General features: G+C 32.7%; 1 protein-coding gene across 1 annotated transcript; it reads left to right on the top strand.

Moving 5' to 3' along the window:
* Positions 1–12,313: 12,313 nt before the first annotated feature.
* Positions 12,314–14,629, top strand: LOC146166459 (sterile alpha motif domain-containing protein 3-like). The gene is made up of 9 exons (XM_083389203.1): positions 12,314–12,525; positions 12,587–12,652; positions 12,723–12,903; positions 12,981–13,071; positions 13,162–13,332; positions 13,452–13,652; positions 13,842–13,991; positions 14,219–14,298; positions 14,367–14,629. The coding sequence occupies exons 1-7, from the start codon at positions 12,321–12,323 to the stop codon at positions 13,968–13,970; spliced, it is 1,044 nt and encodes a 347-aa protein (XP_083245329.1). The 5' UTR covers positions 12,314–12,320; the 3' UTR covers positions 13,971–13,991; positions 14,219–14,298; positions 14,367–14,629.
* Positions 14,630–19,422: the final 4,793 nt, after the last annotated feature.

Genomic DNA, 19,422 nt, shown 5'->3' on the forward strand with positions numbered 1-19,422 from the left:
GTTACTATTTGCCATTAATATCTTATTATCACTGGGTAAATACACTGTAAAGTAACCTTTGTTAACCTCAAGTAACCCCACTCAAATATTATTATTAGGCGAAGATTAACAGCAAATAATTAGAAAAATGCTGGTGTAGCAGTACATGGCTACCTTTATAGCAAGTACAGTAATTGTTTCGCCACTGCTACAGACCTTTATTCAAACTTGCCACTTGCGTATGTACAATTAGGAGCAACTCTTTGCACTCCAAGCTCAACCTATACTTCAAGCTAAAAACTATATTGGTTCCAACCATCAAATACAGCAAAATTAGATACAATATAAGCTTAAAGATTCTCTATTAAATATTGAATATCCCTATGTTTAACCCACTCTTCAGCTAAGCATAATGGGTGCAACAAATTCAGTATGCAATTTCATTAATATTTTAAATTGCGTATGTACAATTGAGGCAATTCTTTGCTGTAAAACTTGAACTATATTGGTTTCAACATCCAAAACAGAGAAATTAGATACAATATAAATTTGGATTTGAATCTTAAGATCCTTTATTAAATATTAAATATCCCTATGTTTAACCAACTGTTTAGATAATCGTAATAGGTGCAACAAATGCCCATCAACAATTTCATTAATATTTTAATTACTATTTGATAAACTGTCCAATACAAATCAGTTATTTTTTCGGGTTTACAAATCTCTTTAATGCATAGGTGATATTTTAGTTATATCTAAATAACAAACAGCTATGAAAATGCCTCAGAAAAACAAGACGCTGGTTATTTTAGAAAAATGTTGTTGGAAATATCTCTTATTGCAAGACAGAATCACAATTAGGTTTAATGTTACTTTATACCACTGGATTCTAAATAAAAAATTATATGTAATTTTTTGTACTGACATTATTTGAGACTACTAAATTATTTTCCCTGGATTTTTACACATTTTCAGCAAAGATGTACAGTGTAATTTATACTTATGTCTTATCGATAGATAACCATTTTCAGCAAAGATGTACAGTGTAATTTATACTTATGTCTTATCGATAGAGAAGTATTTCAACCAGCACCTCTGCTAAACTATATATTGCCCTTCAAACTTCATGAGCATTTTAAGGCATTTTGCTAATAAAGTGTATCTGTACTGGTACGACATTCTCGATTACTAGATAATATTGGTATTTTGGAGTTCTAACAACCTGTTTATATTTGTGTCATTAATTGGAAAATACCAATCAAATTTTAACTACACTTCTGTTTTAATTTTTACATATTTTTAATAAACAAATCCTATTAGAATGTTGACTAAAAAAACAACATGACTAGGCATTTGTTTAAAGAATTGCTTTGCCTGTATTAAAATTGGGGTTTGAAGGCATAGATAGATTTAAACAAAAAAATCAGCTTCCAGACATTTTGTTAGATAACAGGAATCCTAGTTCCTTTTTTCATCTTTAGGAAAAATTAATTACAAATTGGTCACTTGCTTAAATCCTATAGATGACATGTGGAACAGTTTAACATTAGTTTTTTAATCAGGATTGTTTTTCTTTAATTTGTTTTTTAGAATTCAGCAATAGTCTATCAAAATGTAAAGTTGCTTTTCTCTGAAGAACTGATACCAAATGATAAACATGATATTATTATGCTACATGTTATGATAAACCAGATGAGATGAATATTGAGGATACATCATTGTAAAATAATTGATCAATCAATACAAACAGGTGTTTAAAATTAAAATGACTAAGTTTCATATTTCATAAAACTGTGAATTTCAGTGTTGAAATTATAATGCCTAAAATAAAGCTAATGATGTTTTCTAACTACCTATTCTGTTTATATATTTGCATATACATTCAATGGGTATCTTACAATCCTACAGTTTGTTGTAACTTAGTAATGCTAAGAGGGATTTTGCTACCAATAGCACTTTCACTATTTATTTTTCAGTTTTAGTCAGATATTGACGTTAAAGTTTGCCCACCATATACTTTAATATTTACTGCCAGATAATAACAACTTCTGTATATATGTATGTACAGAGCAACTTGAGGGATTCCAATGTCAGCTTAACAAAGACAACCGATTTCAAGTTAAGCACAACACGCTTTCTCGCAAACTAATGTTGCTTGATTAAAGATTTATTCAAGCGTTTCAAGAATGTTACATGGTTCTCTATGGGCTTTGATTTTGTTTAAGCCAACTACAACCTCTAGTTTGTGTTCCAAGCTCATAGACTAATTTGTTAAAAAACTAATATGTTTCAAAAAAGGAATAATTTGTCACTCGCATTACAAGTGCATGTATGTTTAGTTTATGCGTTTATTTTTGTACATTATTTTTCATTTTTGCTACATGACGTTAATTAATTAATATTTTCAATAGTGCATGATGTTTTTAAGGGGTTAAATAGCAATTGTACGAATTCGTCAACGGTTTGTTAAGTTGAACAAAGCTTAACTACCACTTATTTACCCAAATTGACATCCCTATTCCAACCCTTAACCTAACCCTTATAATTTTATAAACAAACAGATCAGTGCCCAATCTTCCCATTGCTCTCTAAGCTAAATATTTTGATGTTTTCATTTCAACGTAAGGGTATTTTGGTTGGCCACGGTCTACTCCGTCTTTGGATTATATTTAGGCTTCATAAAAACTCTTTTTATTGCTATTTTTGGGCTAATGGTGCTTGTTCTTGCTTTTCTATTACGCTGTGGAATAAGCTTAACTGTCATATGTATTTCTTCTTCGATTTGTGTCTCTTACTCACTAATTGGCTCACACTTTTGTTAAGAATTGCAACTTTCTCATTGACAATTTAGAACAAACTACTATGCCATGTAAAAAGTATCTGTTTTGTGTTGCTTTTGGGTGATATTGTTTCTTTTTTTCCGTATTAATCTGTTTTGTAACGTTCTACTCTGAAACGGTTATCAATTTGGGGCGGCCTTCGTTTTAAACGTCATTTTGAATATGCTTCCGTGTAAAAAAACTAATACTTTTCAAGTTATTCACTAACTTGATCGATTAATATTATCATAAATCGTCATCTCTTGTCGTATAACGTGCCAAGAGTAAAATTTGATTGTGCTTAATAATATGAAATAAACAAAACAGTTGTTAATGAAAGGCGATTTTAATGCTGTTAACAAGTCATTTAGAAATGTAGTCCCAGTCAAATCAAGAAAACCATTACGTGGTAAATAACGTGGTATTACAAAAAAATATTTCAAGAATGTTCTTAAATAAAAAAGTCTGGTATTTTTGACTAAAACGCTAAAATGTCAAGTCTTCAAAAACTAAAACTTGAGTGCATTTTATCATAGGAATACAATGTTGAGGAAAAAACAGCTGTTGTGTAATGTAGTAATCAAGTGACCTTGCGGGCAACAATTAAGTTTTGCGAGCCAAGTTTAAAAACGACTTGGATAACTTATTGTTATCTAATATACTTTTAAGAAAAGCAAAGAATTTAGTGTAAAGCAGGTTTAGTTAAAATAACGTAACAAATCACATGTTTTTTTCCGCTTTTGTGTAACGTGCACGACGGAAAAATTTTATCTATCTGAATCTATGCCTATTAATTACATATTTGTGTTGGTGTCTTACCAATTTTTATTAAGAATGGTTTAATCTTGCTTTAAAATAAATCCGTCGTATGCTTGGTCAGCTGTGTTGTAGTGTTTCAGTGCAGACGACGTTTAATACGCCCTCGCAAATTGTACAAACGACCTTGTTATTGCGGTGAATTCTATCGCCACCTTGCGGATTACATAATTCTGTGATTTTGTCAATTTATATAAAATGTTTAAATCGAATTTTATGCCTAAGCCTCGACAGATATAATTAAGACAGATGTACAACGTGCTAAAATATCAAAATTTTTATCGATTAGGCCTAAATTTTACCTCAGTAAATATTGTAAGGTTTTATAACAACAGGAGCCTAAAATGCATAGCTCTGCTGTATTACTTGGGTTATCTCGACATTTTTTTTAAATAAGATAATCTTAGTGGTACAACAGTGAGAAAAATGATTGAGATGAACTTTCACAAGAGATACAAACATTTTGAGACCGAGATAAACACTTAATTAGTATTAACGTATTTGAAAATCGACGCATTATTTTTATGATCAAAATATAGATTCCGAGTTTAAAACATTTACTTCCGAAACAAGGTGAACATTTTAAGATCGACACTGATCAGAAAATAAGTTTTGATATCCACCAACTATAACTTCATAATCGAAATACAGATTTCGAGTTTAAATCATTTACTTCACAAGCGAGATGAATATTTCAAGATCGACACTGATCGAAATATAAGTTTTGATGTCGACTTATTAACTCCACAAACAAGATGAATATTTCAAGATCGACACTGATCGAAATATAAGTTTTGATGTCGAATTATTATTTACTCCGCGATCGAAATATAGATTTCGAGTTTGACTTATTTACTTCACAAACGAGACGAATGTTTTAAGATCGTCACTGATCGAAATATAAGTTTTGATATCGACCTATTAGCTCCGCGATAGAAATAGTGATTTCGTGTTTGACTCATTTACTTCACATACGAGACGAATGTTTCAAGATCGTCACTGATCGAAATATAAGTTTTGATATCGACCTATTAGCTCCGCGATAGAAATAGTGATTTCGTGTTTGACTCATTTACTTCACATACGAGACGAATGTTTCAAGATCGTCACTGATCGAAATATAAGTTTTGATATCGACTTATTAACTCCACAAACGAGATGAATATTTCAAGATCGACACTGATCGAAATATAAGTTTTGATATCGACTTATTAACTCCACAAACGAGATGAATATTTCAAGATCGACACTGATCGAAATATAAGTTTTGATGTCGAATTATTATTTACTCCGCGATCGAAATATAGATTTCGAGTTTGACTTATTTATTTCACAAACAAGACGAATGTTTCAAGATCGTCACTGATCGAAATATAAGTTTTGATATCGACCTATTAGCTCCGCGATAGAAATAGTGATTTCGTGTTTGACTCATTTACTTCACATACGAGACGAATGTTTCAAGATCGTCACTGATCGAAATATAAGTTTTGATATCGACTTATTAACTCCGCGATCGAAATACAGATTTCGTGTTTGACTCATTTACTTCACAAACGAGACGAATGTTTCAAGATCGTCACTGATCGAAATATAAGTTTTGATATCGACCTATTAGCTCCGCGATAGAAATAGTGATTTCGTGTTTGACTCATTTACTTCACATACGAGACGAATGTTTCAAGATCGTCACTGATCGAAATATAAGTTTTGATATCGACCTATTAGCTCCGCGATAGAAATAGTGATTTCGTGTTTGACTCATTTACTTCACATACGAGACGAATGTTTCAAGATCGACACTGATCGAAATATAAGATTTGATATCGACTTATTAACTCCGCGATCGAAATACAGATTTCGTGTTTGACTCATTTACTTCACAAACGAGATGAATATTTCAAGATCGACACTTATCGAAATATCAGTTTTGATATCGGCTTATCAACGTTGCAATAGAAAAATATATTTCGAGTTTGCTTCATAATCGAGATAGCAATTTTGAGTTTGACTTATTAGCTCCACGATCGGGACCAACCTTCGAACGATTACATTAAGAATAAGATCAACATGTTTACTTTATGATCGAGATGTTTTAATATCGTCATACATACTAGGTAGCGGTAAATATTAAAGAACAATCTGTTTTTTTCCTGTGAAAATAGTTATATTTTCATAAAAAAATGAAATGTTTAAGATGATTGTTTTAGAAGATGGCACAAACTCGTAATCTGTATTTCGATTATGAAGTTAATAGGTGGATATCAAAACTTATATTCCGATCAGTGTCGATCTTGAAATGTTAGTCTCATTTCGGAAGTAAATGAGTCAAACACGAAATCTGTATTTCGATCGCGAAATTCTAAGTCTATATCAAAGCTTATATTCCGATCAGTGTCGATCTTGAAATGTCCATCTAGTTTCGGAAGTAAATAAGTCAAACCCGAAATCTGTATTTCGATCGCGAAGTTACTAAGTCGACATCAAAGCTTATATTCCGATCAGTGTCGATCTTGAAATATCCATCAAGTTTCTGAAGGAAATAAGTCAAACACGAAATCTGTATTTCGATCGCGAAGTTACTAAGTCGATATCGAAGCTTATATTCCGATTAGTGTCGATCTTGAAATGTCCATCTACTTTCCAAAGGAAATGAGTCAAACACGAAATCTGTTTTCCGATCAATGTCGATCTTGAAATGTTCCTCTCGTTTCGGAAGTAAATGATTTAAACTCGGAATCTATATTTCGATTGTGAAAACAATGCGTCGATTTTTAAATGTTTGTCACGTTTGTGAAGTAAATATTCAACCCTTTAATAGTGAATCAAATAAAATGACCTTAATTGTTCGGGCCGTTTATAATGCAATAAACTAAACTTACAATCTGTATCACGATTCAAGAATTGGATATTGAGATTAAAATATTATATGTCCATTGTAAAGCGAACACGTTAATACTAATTAAGTGTTTATCTCGGTCTCAAAATGTTTGTATCTCTTGTGATAGTTCATCTCAATCATTTTTTCCACTAATGTAACACTTAGATTATCTTATTTAAAAAAAATGTCGAGATAAACCAAGCAATACAGCAGAGCTATGCATTTTAGGCTCCTGTTGTTATAAAACCTTACAATATTTTTTGTTATAAAACGGAACCTTAGAATATTTTTGAGGTAAAATTTAGGCCTAATCGATAAAAACTTCGATATTTTAGGACGTTGTACATCTGTCCTAATTATATCTGTTGGAGCTTAGGGCATAAAATTCCACTAAAATATTTTATATAAATTGACGAAATCGCTGAATTATGTAATCCGCAAGGTGGCGATAGAATTCACCGCAATAACAAGGTCGTTTGTACAATTTGCAAAGGCGAATTAAACGTCGTCTGCACTGAAACACCACAACCCAGCTGACCGGATTTGTTTCAAAACAAGATTAAACCATTCTTAATAAAAATTGGTAAAACACCAGTGCAAATATCCAAATTAAAAGGCATAGATGTAGAGTGATGAAATTTTTCCATCGTGTGCGTTAAACAAAAGCGGAAAAAATATGTGATATGTTAAATTTTTAACACTATATTTTAAAAGAACGTGACTAAACCTGCTTTACACTGAATTCTTTGCTTTTATTAAAAGTGAATTAGATAACAATAAGTTATCGAAGTCGTTTTTAAACTTGGCTCGCACAACTTAAGGTCACTAGATCACTACACTACACAACATGGAGCTGTTTTTTCCTCAACAATGTATTTCTATTATAAAGTGCACTTCAATTTTAGTTTTTTTGTAATAACACGTTATTTAGTAATATTTTGTAATAACACGTTATTTACCACGTAATAGTTTTCTTGATTTAACTAGCACTACATTTCTAAATAACTTGTTAACAGCATTAAAATCGTATTTTATTAACAACTGTTTTGTTTATTTCATATTATTAGGCACAATCAAATTTTACTCTTGGCAAGTTATACTACGCAGGAGATGACGATTTATGACAATATTAATCGATCAAGTTAGTGACTACGGTCAAAAGTATTTGTTTTTTTGCACAGAAGCATATTCAAAACAATGTTAAAAAGAAGGCCGCCCTACATTGATAACTGTTTCTTACCATTTCAGAGTAGAACGTTAAAAACACAGACAAACACGGGAAAAAATAAACAATATTATCCAAAAGCAACACAAAACAGATACTTTTTACATGGCATAGTAGTTTGTTCTAAATTGACGAAAAGAAAGTTGCAATTCTTAACAAAAGTGTGAGCCAATTAGTGAGTAAGAGTCACAAATCTAAGTAGAAAAACATATACCAATGACAGATAAGCTTATTATTACACAGAGTAATAGAAAAGCGTAACGAGAACAAGCACCATTAGCGCAAAATAGCAATAAAATAACGTTTTTATGAAACCCAAATGTAATCCTACGACGGAGTAGACCGTGGCCAACCGGAATACCCTTACATTGAAATCAAAACATCAAAATATTTAGCTTAGAGAGCAATGGGACGATTGGGCACTGGTCTGTTTGTTTATCAAACTAAGGGTTAGGTTAAAGTGTCGTTTGGAATAGGGATATCGGGGTAAATAAGTGGTGGTTAAGCTTTGTTCAACTTAACAAACCGTTAACGAATTCGTACAATTGCTATTTAACCCCTTAAAAACATCATGCACTATTGGAAATTTTAATTAATTAACGTCATGTAGCAAAAATGAAAAACAATGTATAAATATAAACGCATAACTAAACATACTTGCACTTGTAATAGGAGTGACAAATTATGGCGGTTTTAAACAAATTAGTTTTTTTAACAAATTGGCCAATGAGTTTGGAACACAAAATAGAGGTTGTAGTTGGCTTTAAACAAAATCAAAGCCCATAGAGAACTATGTAGCATTCTTGGAACGTTTGAGTAAATCTTTAATCAAGCAACATTAGTCTGTTGAAAATCCTGTTGTGTTTAACTTAAAAGCAGTTGTCTTTGTGTAGTTGACTTTGGAAAGCAGCTCTGTGTATATATATACATAAGTTGTTATTATCTGACAGTAAATATCAAAGTATATACACTGTAAAATTTAGGGGTTGTAATTATCCACGTTAGGGTGGAAATTCGTGAAAAATAGTGGTAGATTCCACCATCATGTGAAAAAAGGTGGCCATAAAACTCCTAGGCGTGGAATTTTCCACCATCACAAAAGCATGAGATTTATAGCGTGGAAATATCCACCCTCTGATCCTGAAATCGTGGATAAGACCACCCCGTCCAAAAATCATGGTGGAATTTCCCATCATTGGTTTTTCACCATTTCACCTTATATATTTTCACCCTATATATGGCACAAAAACGTATTTTTTAACGTGGAATCTCACACCTTTTAAACGTGGAAACCGACACATTTACTTCAATTACATTAATATTTTAATTAGTAATATTCATTTGTTAATTTTAATTACTACAAATGAAACATTGCAATGTCAAGGTGTTTGTGTGCTGTGAGGTGCGTATAAAACGGCGCTACACGGTTAGAAATTAATTTTGTCGGGGTCAATTTTATAAACGTATAACTGGTTATAAACACCTAACAAATCCAGTGCGTTTGTAATGGCATTAATGTCGCAATCGCTAAACCACTGCGCCGTTAAGTCAGAAAGCGCGCCAACAACGTTTAGTTAAGACGACGCTCCTATTGGTTGATAGTAAAAGGAGGTCATAATTCAATAATGAGCGAACAAAGGCACAATCCTTTTGGCGGAATTTTAGCACAGCAGGTCTTCAATCCGTGTAGCGGCCAGCGGGAGTGAAGCAGCAGGTCTTCAAATCGCGTACTGTAGCGGGAGTCAAAAAGTTGCTGTCTCGTCTCGTTAGTCTGATGATTAATGGCGTTCTTAGTTTACAGTAGTATAGTGTTTGTTGAGAGATGAAATAGTATTTGGGCGCTGGTCTAGAATCCTACCAACGTTAAAACAATTATTTAAGGAACGCACATTATGTTGGATAGGGTTTCGATTAGTGTTTATGTGATGGTGGGTCAGATCATCTATTTAGTAATAATTTATAAGATCATCTATTTAGTAATAATTTAATATATTTGTAGAAATGTTGCATATACAGAATAGAAGGTATATAAACAATGGAAATACCGTGTCCTCGTGCTAATTGTTTCGTCAAATGTGAAAAAAGGTTATTGCTTCATCACCTGAAACAGTCTCACTTAGGAAGCAGTTCTTTCACGTGCAAAATAAACAACTGTCACTGCACATATTCCAGTATAAGAAGTTATGAGAAACACTTGCAGAGAGACCATTCCAATGTAGATAATTTTGTTGCTCAACAACCAAATGAAGAATGTGCTCAAGTGAATTGTAGTGCTATGGATTTTGAAATAGTAGAATCTGGTATTCCAGGGCAGGATTTTGAATGTAAACTTGCAAAATTTTGTTTGAAATTAAAAGAAAAATATGTTCTTCCACACTCCACTTACATGAATATAATGGATGATACAATTGGATTATTTTCTTCTTTTCATTTCAATGTATTGGGTAATCTTACCCCCAGGCCTGGCATTGACACGAATATTGCTCTGTTGGATGAAGAATTTTTGGTAAGAAGTTGGAATGCTTTAAAATGTAAGAGCTATTTTACAAACTACTGCAAAACACTTGGATTGGTAGAATCTGTCACTATTCATTTAGATGACAAGTCTTCATTTGAATATATTCCTGTGCTTAATACTCTAAAGCAATATTTAAAACATTCTGATGTATGGGCAACTATAAAAAGAAATGCTACCACAGAATCAAGAAAAAATGTAGATTTTACAAACGGATTATTGTTCGAAGAGCATCCTTTTTTTAACGGTAGAAAAGATTTGCTTAGACTGCACTTTTATTTCGATGAATTGGAGCTATGCAATCCACTTGGGTCATCAAAGTCCAAAAATAAACTGGCATGTTTTTATTTTTATGTGGGTAATATAGGTCCAAAGTACTGTTCACAACTAAGGAATATTTTTTTGTCGATATTGGTAAAAGGAGAAACATTAAAGTCTTATGGTCTTGATCCAATTGTGGCTCCTCTTATTAATGACATTCAAAAACTGGAATTTGAAGGGTTGCTTATACAATCACATGCACCTCCACAAATCGGTCCCGGAACTCGAGTTTTTGGGACAATTGCCACAATATCGGCAGACAACCTTGGGGCACATCAACTAGGTGGATTTAGAAGATGTTTTAGTAGTGGATGTATATGTAGGTTTTGTATGTGTTCTCATGCAGATATAAAAACAAAATGCAGAGAAACAGATTTTAAGCTCCGGACCCCAACCATCCACAATCAACATGTAGCTGCTGTAAGCATTGATGACACACTGGTGTCAGCATATGGAGTGGCAAAAAGTTGTGCTTTTGATATGATTCAGGGCTTTTCACCTGTGACTGCCTTTCCCCCAGATATAATGCACGATTGTTTGGAAGGAGTGCTTTCATCTGTCATGCAAGCAATATTTAAACATTTTCAAGATAGTGGTATATGTTTAATTGGGTTTGTAAATGAAAGATTAAGGAAGTTTAAGTTTGGAAGATGCGAAAACAAAAATAAGCCACGTGCTCTCCCTGGTAATATAATAATGCAAAATGGTAAAATATCACTTTCTGCCAGTGAAACATTATGCTTGTTTAGATATTTACCTTTTATCATTGGAGATCTTGTTCCTTATGGAGATCTTTGTTTCCTTAAATAAAGCATGGCATTTATACTGTTTGCTCTCCGAAGTTATGGATATTATTTTGGCTCCAATTACCAGCAAGAACATTAGTGATCATTTAAGATGTTTAGTTGAGGAATTCTATTTTTCATTTGCTGCTTTTGCTCCTGACTTAGTCAAACCTAAACTACATTTTCTCCTTCATTATCCTCGTTTGTTAGAAATTTATGGCCCATTGCGCAATTTATGGTGCATGCGATTTGAATCTTTTCATAGAAAATTAAAGTTAGTGGCCAAAAGATGTAAAAATTTCAAAAATATTTGCAAAACAGTTGCAAGTCGCATCCAATTAATGAAATGCTATGAGCAGTGTGACATTGCAGGCCTTACTGGAGATGTTGAAAGTGTATTAGGAAAACCTATACTTGTAGATGAGCTGCCACATGCATTTTCTATTTATTTACAAACCGAGGTAGAATTTCAATCTTATGAAACCGCTATCAGTGCGAAATGCATCACTGAAAATGGTGTAACATATTCTCTAAACGATGTGTTTGTGTTGGATGTGTTAGATGATGTACCCATGTTTATTCAAATTAAGACCATTGTTGTGTTAAAATCTAAAACATACATTTGTGGTTCATTTTTAAAAACCCTTGATTTTATTTCACATTACCATAGTTATGCTGTAGTTGAAACTGGGACAATGTTATTTTTTAAACCTGGAATGGAGTTGTGTGGACACCCCCATGATTTATACAAATGTGTTGATAAACAGATGGTTAGGCTACAATATAGAATTTTTTGTAATAGACCTCAGAAGTTATTCTTGATAGACTGGCCTAAGTCATGCATCTATGTATTTACATTTTTAAATGTATTTTCCGTATGATTTTTCTATAACACTCATTGATTATGTCAATTGACCAACATTTTATGTGTTTTAACTCGAATTTAACCCTTTTTTGTTCAAGAATTTAAAGGATAATAATGAGTGGACAATACCATATTAGCTGCCGTAATAGGAAAGAACTTTTAAAATGTGATAAAAGTGAAATATTTCAAAAAATTAAAAGCACATTTGATGTGGAAAAATTTCGTTTGCAAGAATGGAACGAAAAGTTTAAGGACTGGGTGGACATTCATGTGCCTGAAAATTTGCCCGATGTAGCCAAACTGCAAGTTCTCCCTTCAGGTAAATACATGTAAAAGCACTTTTTTGTAATAAATCTTAATCTGTTTTTCTCTTTTTAAAGACGTAAGCTCTTCCAGTTCTGCGGCCAGCACTGTGCCTTTAAGTTCTGAGGACGATTTTGCAGCAAGTATGTATATTTATTACCGGTACCAATATTTTTTCTTGCTATATTCTTAAATTTAACAACTTTGACCCAGACAAACCTATTGATGAACCATTGGCCACATGTAGTAACACGGAGTGGATTGTTGGCTACAAGCTTCCGGCCCTTCCTGTCATGGTGCGACAGGCTATTCATGATTGTAATGGCAGAATTACTTCTGCAGCTAGAAGACAAGTTTGCCAAGTATTATTTCATTCAATGTCTGCTTATACATTGTAAGTTGACAAGCCCATTTTTTTTTATTATTTGGTAATACTGATCGAAAATTACAAATGCTGTTTTTCATAAAAAGATATCCCACACACCTGGAGTATCAGCATGTGATCCTAGAATTGTTGAAACAGTTTCCGGAGCTAAAAGACCAGAATTCAAAAAACCCTGCTGTAGGTGTCCAATATATATATATATATATATATACATATATATATATAATTGTATGTGTGTATTAAACTACTTTCATGATTTCGTAACAGGGGACATGGATTGAAAGCATTCGTCAAAAATTTAGAGATGCACGAAGACCAATGACCACAAATGAAATGGTAATAAAAATGAAAAACAAATTTGGGCACAAGCGAAAGAGGTCACAAGAGGTCAGCGATGACATCATTCCAGCGAAACGCCAGTTTGCTCCATTTGATAAGGTATAAGCTTGTTTAGTTTAAATGCACAGATACATTTATATAAATATTATCTCTTTAATAGATATCTACCCTGCAGCAGCCATTAACGTAGATGTAACACCTTTATTCTTTAAACATAGGACAGTTTAGAAGACGACCACAGCATAGAAATGCACATTAAACAGATGGATAAAGAAAGCCGTAAAAATGTGAAAAACATGGAGTTAATATTGGATAGGATGGAACGAACTTACACATTTCGAAGAAATGAAGTCTGTGAGGGAACCTTGACTGTGGAAAGCCTAATTGGAAAGTACCCAGCTTTCCAATTTCCTGATGTGGTGAGTATTAATTAATGCCATATGAGATTATTATGCTTGATTTAAAAAATGGTGTTGTATCATGAACAAAATGTTGTTTTTATTTCCGATTTAACCACAATATTTCAACTGTTGTGCTATATTTTAATCTCAGTCATTTCTGTAAACATAGTATTATGTGTTTTCTCCTAAAACCAAATATTTTGCCAGGTGTTTGGTGAGGCCCAAAGAATTTTCAACCAAGATTTGAGGGGAAATCTAAAAAGCATATCATCTGGGCGTATCGAAAAATTAAACCAAAAATTAGAAAAAAAAAAAAATTGGCTCCAAAGAAATTAATTCAGCTATTGAAAGGGAAAGGTACGCATATAAAGATTTTGTACAGTAAATATTATGGCAGTTACCCTGTGGTCTGTGCTAGTAATGTTTTTTGTTGTGGTCTATAAAGTTAACAAACAACCTTTTTCCCCATTTTCAGTCATTTTTAATTAATTAATAAACCCCTTTTTGTGTAATGTTAGTATTAAAAAGAACTGTGTAGTATGTAAATAATAGTATATGTATTTATATATTCAATGTTTTTTAAGGTGCTTCTGAAGTCCTTTGTGTTATTCCTGTTTTGTTTTGTAACAACCGATTGAATCAGTTCATACAATACAGAGAAGAGGTATGTAGTATGCTTTAAGGACAGCAAAAATATTTATCTTATTTTTTATTGATTATTGCTCTTTTAAGGATGAAGAGGTGGCTACACTGTATCCCTGCATTGTTTTAACTGGGACCACCATATCCATTTATGTACAAAAATGTTGGATGTGCAACTGTGATAGTTTTGACGATGCAATTGTCATACTTATTGCTGCTTATTGGATTTTTGATATCCAATTTCCACAAGTGCTTAACAATACATTCCAGTTGTTAAGTTATCTTTTAAAGATCCCAACAGATATTAATATATCAGTTCAACGTGTCATTAATTGGCTCTAAGTTGTACTGAAGTGCCTTAAAAATCTGTGTTCTGCATGCATGGTGTATATTTTTATGTATAACCATTCTGTTTTTCTTCGTTCTTTTTATCATTCTGCCTATCTGTTCATAAATGGCATAGCATTATCCTAATAAAATACCAGGATGACGTATTTTGTTGTGGGTGGAGAATAACATGCTTCAAAAGAGGTGTAAATTCCCACCCTACTGTGGTGGAACATATAGTCATTTTTCGTGGGTGGAGGATACCATGCTTCAAAAGAGGTGGTAACTCACACACTACGGTACACACTTTAAAGGTGGAACGTAGTCACTCTAGGGGTGGAAAGCTATAGGGTGGTTTTTTCCACGCTGTGTTTTAGGGTGGTCAGTTCCACATTTTAGGGACCACGGTTTTAGGTGGTAATTACCACCTAAAAGGTTGTATTTAAATTTACAGTGTAGTGTGCAAAGGTTTCAATATCTGACTAAAACTGTAAAATAAATAGTTCAAGTGCTAGTCGTAGCAAAATCCCTCTTACCGTTACTAAGTTACAACAAACTGTAGGACTGTAAGATACCCATTGAATGTATATGTAAATTTATAAACAGAATAGGTAGTTTGAAAATACCATTTGCTTTATTTTAGTCAACACTGAAATTCCCTGTTTTATGAAATATGAAATTTGTCATTTTAATTTTAAAATACTTGTTTATATTGATCAATCAATTCTTTTACAATGATGTATCCTCAATATTCATCTCATCTGTTTTTTTATAACATGTAGTATAGCATGTTCATCATTTGGAATCATTCTTTTCAGAGAAAAGCAACTTTACATTTTGATAGACTATTGCTGAAATCTAAAAAACAAATTAAAGAAAAACAATCCTGATTAAAAAACTAATGTTAAACTGTTCCACATGTCATCTATAGGATTTAAGCAAGTAACCAATTTGTAACTAATTTTTCCTAAATCTAAAAAAATGAACTAGGATTCCTGTTATCTAACAAAATGTCTGGAAGCTGATTTTTTTGTTTAAATCTATCTATGCCTTCAAACCCCTATTTTAAAACAGGCAAAGCAATTCTTTAAACAAATGCCTAGTCATGTTGCTTTTTTAGTCAACATTCTAATAGGGTTTGTTTATTAAAAATATGTATAAATTAAAACAGAAGTGTAGTTAAAATTTGATTGGTATTTTCCAATTAATGACACAAATATAAACAGGTTGTTAGAACTCCAAAATACCTATATTATCTAGTAATCGAGAATGTTGTACCAGTACAGATACACTTTATTAGCAAAATGCCTCAAAATGCTCATGAAGTTTGAAGGACAATACATAGTTTAGCACAAGTGTTGGTTGAAATACTTAAAGTTATCTATCGATAAGAAATAAGTATAAAGTACACTGTACATCTTTGCTGATAATGTGTAAAAATCCAGGGAAAATAATTTAGTAGTCTCAAATATTGTCAGTACAAAAAATTACATATAATTTTTTATTTAGAATCCAGTGGTATAAAGTAACATTAAACATAATTGTGATTCTGTCTTGCAATAAGAGATATTTCCAACAAAATTTTTCTAAAATAACCAGCGTCTTGTTTTTCTGAGGCATTTTCATAGCTGTTTGTTATTTAGATATAACTAAAATATCACCTATGCATTAAAGAGATTTGTAAACCCGAAAAAATAACTGATTTGTATTGGACGGTTTATCAAAAAGTAATCGCCCTACATATAACTAATACCAAAAAATGTATTAAATCCTATGGAATGTAATCAAATACTAATCATTCTTATAATAATTTGTTTAATTTTAGTATATTTAAAATATTAATGAAATTGCTGATGGACATTTGTTGCACCTATTACGATTATCTGAACAGTTGGTTAAACAAAGGGATATTCAATATTTAATAAACGATCTTAAGATTCAAATCCAAATTTATATTGTATCTAATTTCGCTGTTTTGGATTGTTGAAACCAATATAGTTCAAGTTTTACAGCAAAGAATTGCCTCAATTGTACATACGCAATTTAAAATATTAATGAAATTGCAGACTGAATTTGTTGCACCCATTATGCTTAGCTGAAGAGTGGGTTAAACATAGGGATATTCAATATTTAATAGAGAATATTTAAGCTTATATTGTATCTAATTTTGCTGTATTTGATGGTTGGAACCAATATAGTTTTTAGCTTGAAGTATAGGTTGAGTTTGGAGTGCAAAGAGTTGCTCCTAATTGTACATACGCAAGTGGCAAGTTTGAATAAAGGTCTGTAGCAGTGGCGAAACAATTACTGTATTTGCTATAAAGGTAGCCATGTACTGCGACACCAGCGTTTTTCTAATTATTTGCTGTTAACCTTCGCCTAATAATAATATTTGCGTGGGGTTACTTGAGGTTAACAAAGGTTAGTTTACAGTGTATTTACCCAGTGATAATAAGATATTAATGGCAAATAGTAACATGTTCTTTTCAGCATCATATTCAGCTGATTCACCAGATCAGTTGTAGCAAAACTGAAATACAATACAACAGTTCTCCCCCTTTGTAAAGAGCTCATTGTGCTGCACCGCACTCATTAAATAAACAAAAAATTAAGTTTGGGCAACAACCAGGTGTTTCTGTTATGATATTTTTTGTTGGTAGTTATGGACTACAATTTATACAACTTTTTGAAATGTCAGTTGTTTTTAATGTTGAATATTTGTTTTAATTTCATGATATTAATATAAATGTTAGCAAATAGTTTTGAGGTTGATTGCTGTATTGCCTTTTTTAAAGTATATCGTGAATAATAAAGCTCTGACTCTACTAAATTGCTTTGCACCGCATAGTTATCACATGTGATTAAAATAAAATTGTAATGACGCCAAGTTACATGTCGAAGACAGGATTGGCAAGGTAAAATAGTATTAGTAACCGTTAAATGTGTTGTTTTCAGTCAGCATTTCATGGCACATTTGGTCAAGACCTCAGGTGAGTGGCATCAAATTTTCAGTTGGGCCAAGGGTTAATGCAGGGGTGTCCAGCAAGCAGCACTCAGGCCAAATGTGGCACGTGACCTAATAAAAAATGGCACGCAAGCCCTGCCCAAAAAACACTAAAATTGTTATTTAGCCAATTGACAAAAAAGCTCAATTTGTTATAGAGCCAATTTTCAGAAAATATTAAGTTTGTTATACAACCAATTGCCATTGTTTGTTCACAATATAAAACAATCGCGGCAATCACGACAACCAACAATTACTTTTGATATAGTAACATTATACTGTGTGGAGGCTAGCATTCACATAATATTATATAGCTTGGTGTAAAGAAACAAAAGTCAGCTCACCGAGAGACACTTTGATGTAGGGCTGCGCCTTTCTACTAGATAGTTATTTTCAAGTTTAAATAAACGTTCTGATTATTGGTAAAAAAGTGCTTTTATGATTAAAAAGAATTGGTTCGGTTACGATACTTTGGCACGGGAAGAAATTATAAGATAAAAATTGGCACGCCGGCATGTTTGAGTTGGACACCCCTGGTTTAATGTTTATTAAAGTTCTGAATCCAACCACAACTAAATCTTTTTCTATAATTTACTAATTTGGGTGTGCACCTGTCCTGGAGAACAGAATAGGCTGTAATAACCTTACAAATGCAATTTGTCTAGTTTAGATAAACTTCAACTGAAAACTGTACTAGGGGTTTTATATTGTGATTGTGGAGTTAATCTGATTCCACAGTAAATTTCCATAAAATGCACAAAGTGCAACTGCATAAGATAAGGCAAACTTTCCAACTTGGGTACAATGTTCTTTAAGCAGTGGCCTACAAACTTTTTTGTCGCTGCCCAAAATGCTCTTTCAAGAGCTTTTAAAGGCCCAGTACATGAAGCGATTTATATCACAGAGTTTTTGTCATAAAACACTTAATACTAATAATTAGACGTTTAGTGCAAAAAGTTTATAGTTTCATTTAATAAAAATTTACTTTGTAGCATTTATAAGTCACACAGCTCAAAATACGATAGTATGCACAGCATTTGGGGCATAAACAGTTTAATGCAGTATAGATTTTGGGGGATGTATAGCATGGTGGCACTATGATGCTACAATGAGCAAAAGTAAAAAAATACTCCTAAGCACACCATTTTTTAAAACACATTACAGTGAATGTGAAAGTTATCAAGAGTCGTTTAAGGAGGCAGTCCATGAGCCAACACAAAAAAGATCAAAACTGAAGAAACTGCCTCAGTGTTTTAAAGTGCATATTGTCAGTGTAGCGATAGTCAGGTTCTTGAAAATATGTAAATTCAAAAAATTCAGCATAGCTCTGTTTTTAATAAATACAGTTCACAGTGCAGCAAGAACATGTCTCGCAAGTACTGCAATATGATTGTTGTGTATGGTTGGGTGTATTTCCAGTAGCTGTGTTAAAGTATATTATAGCACAAGAGTCCATCATGGAAAGTATGACAAGTGCACCCACAATTATTTTTAACAGACTAGACCAGCGTTTCTCAACCGGTGCGCCCGGCGCACTGGTGCGCCATGGAAGGCTGCCAGGTGCGCCGCGAGCAAAAGGAAAAAATAATGTAGGTCCTATTATATAAAACATATTTTTCACTTTCCAATTAACTTAGCTCATTGATTTCACGAGGCTTTCAAGTGGAAAACTCAATAAGCCTACAAAGCAGCAATATCTAAAACATATAATTAATCTATAACAGGCTTCCATAGTTGGCCTATTAAGACCACCGAAAAAATAACGCCATATTCGCAGTAATAACCACGACAGAATAAGATCTAAAATAGTCTAGA

Source organism: Ascidiella aspersa, chromosome 1 (assembly GCF_963924565.1).
Source record: "Ascidiella aspersa chromosome 1, kaAscAspe10.2, whole genome shotgun sequence".
Taxonomy (NCBI): Eukaryota; Metazoa; Chordata; class Ascidiacea; order Phlebobranchia; family Ascidiidae; genus Ascidiella; species Ascidiella aspersa.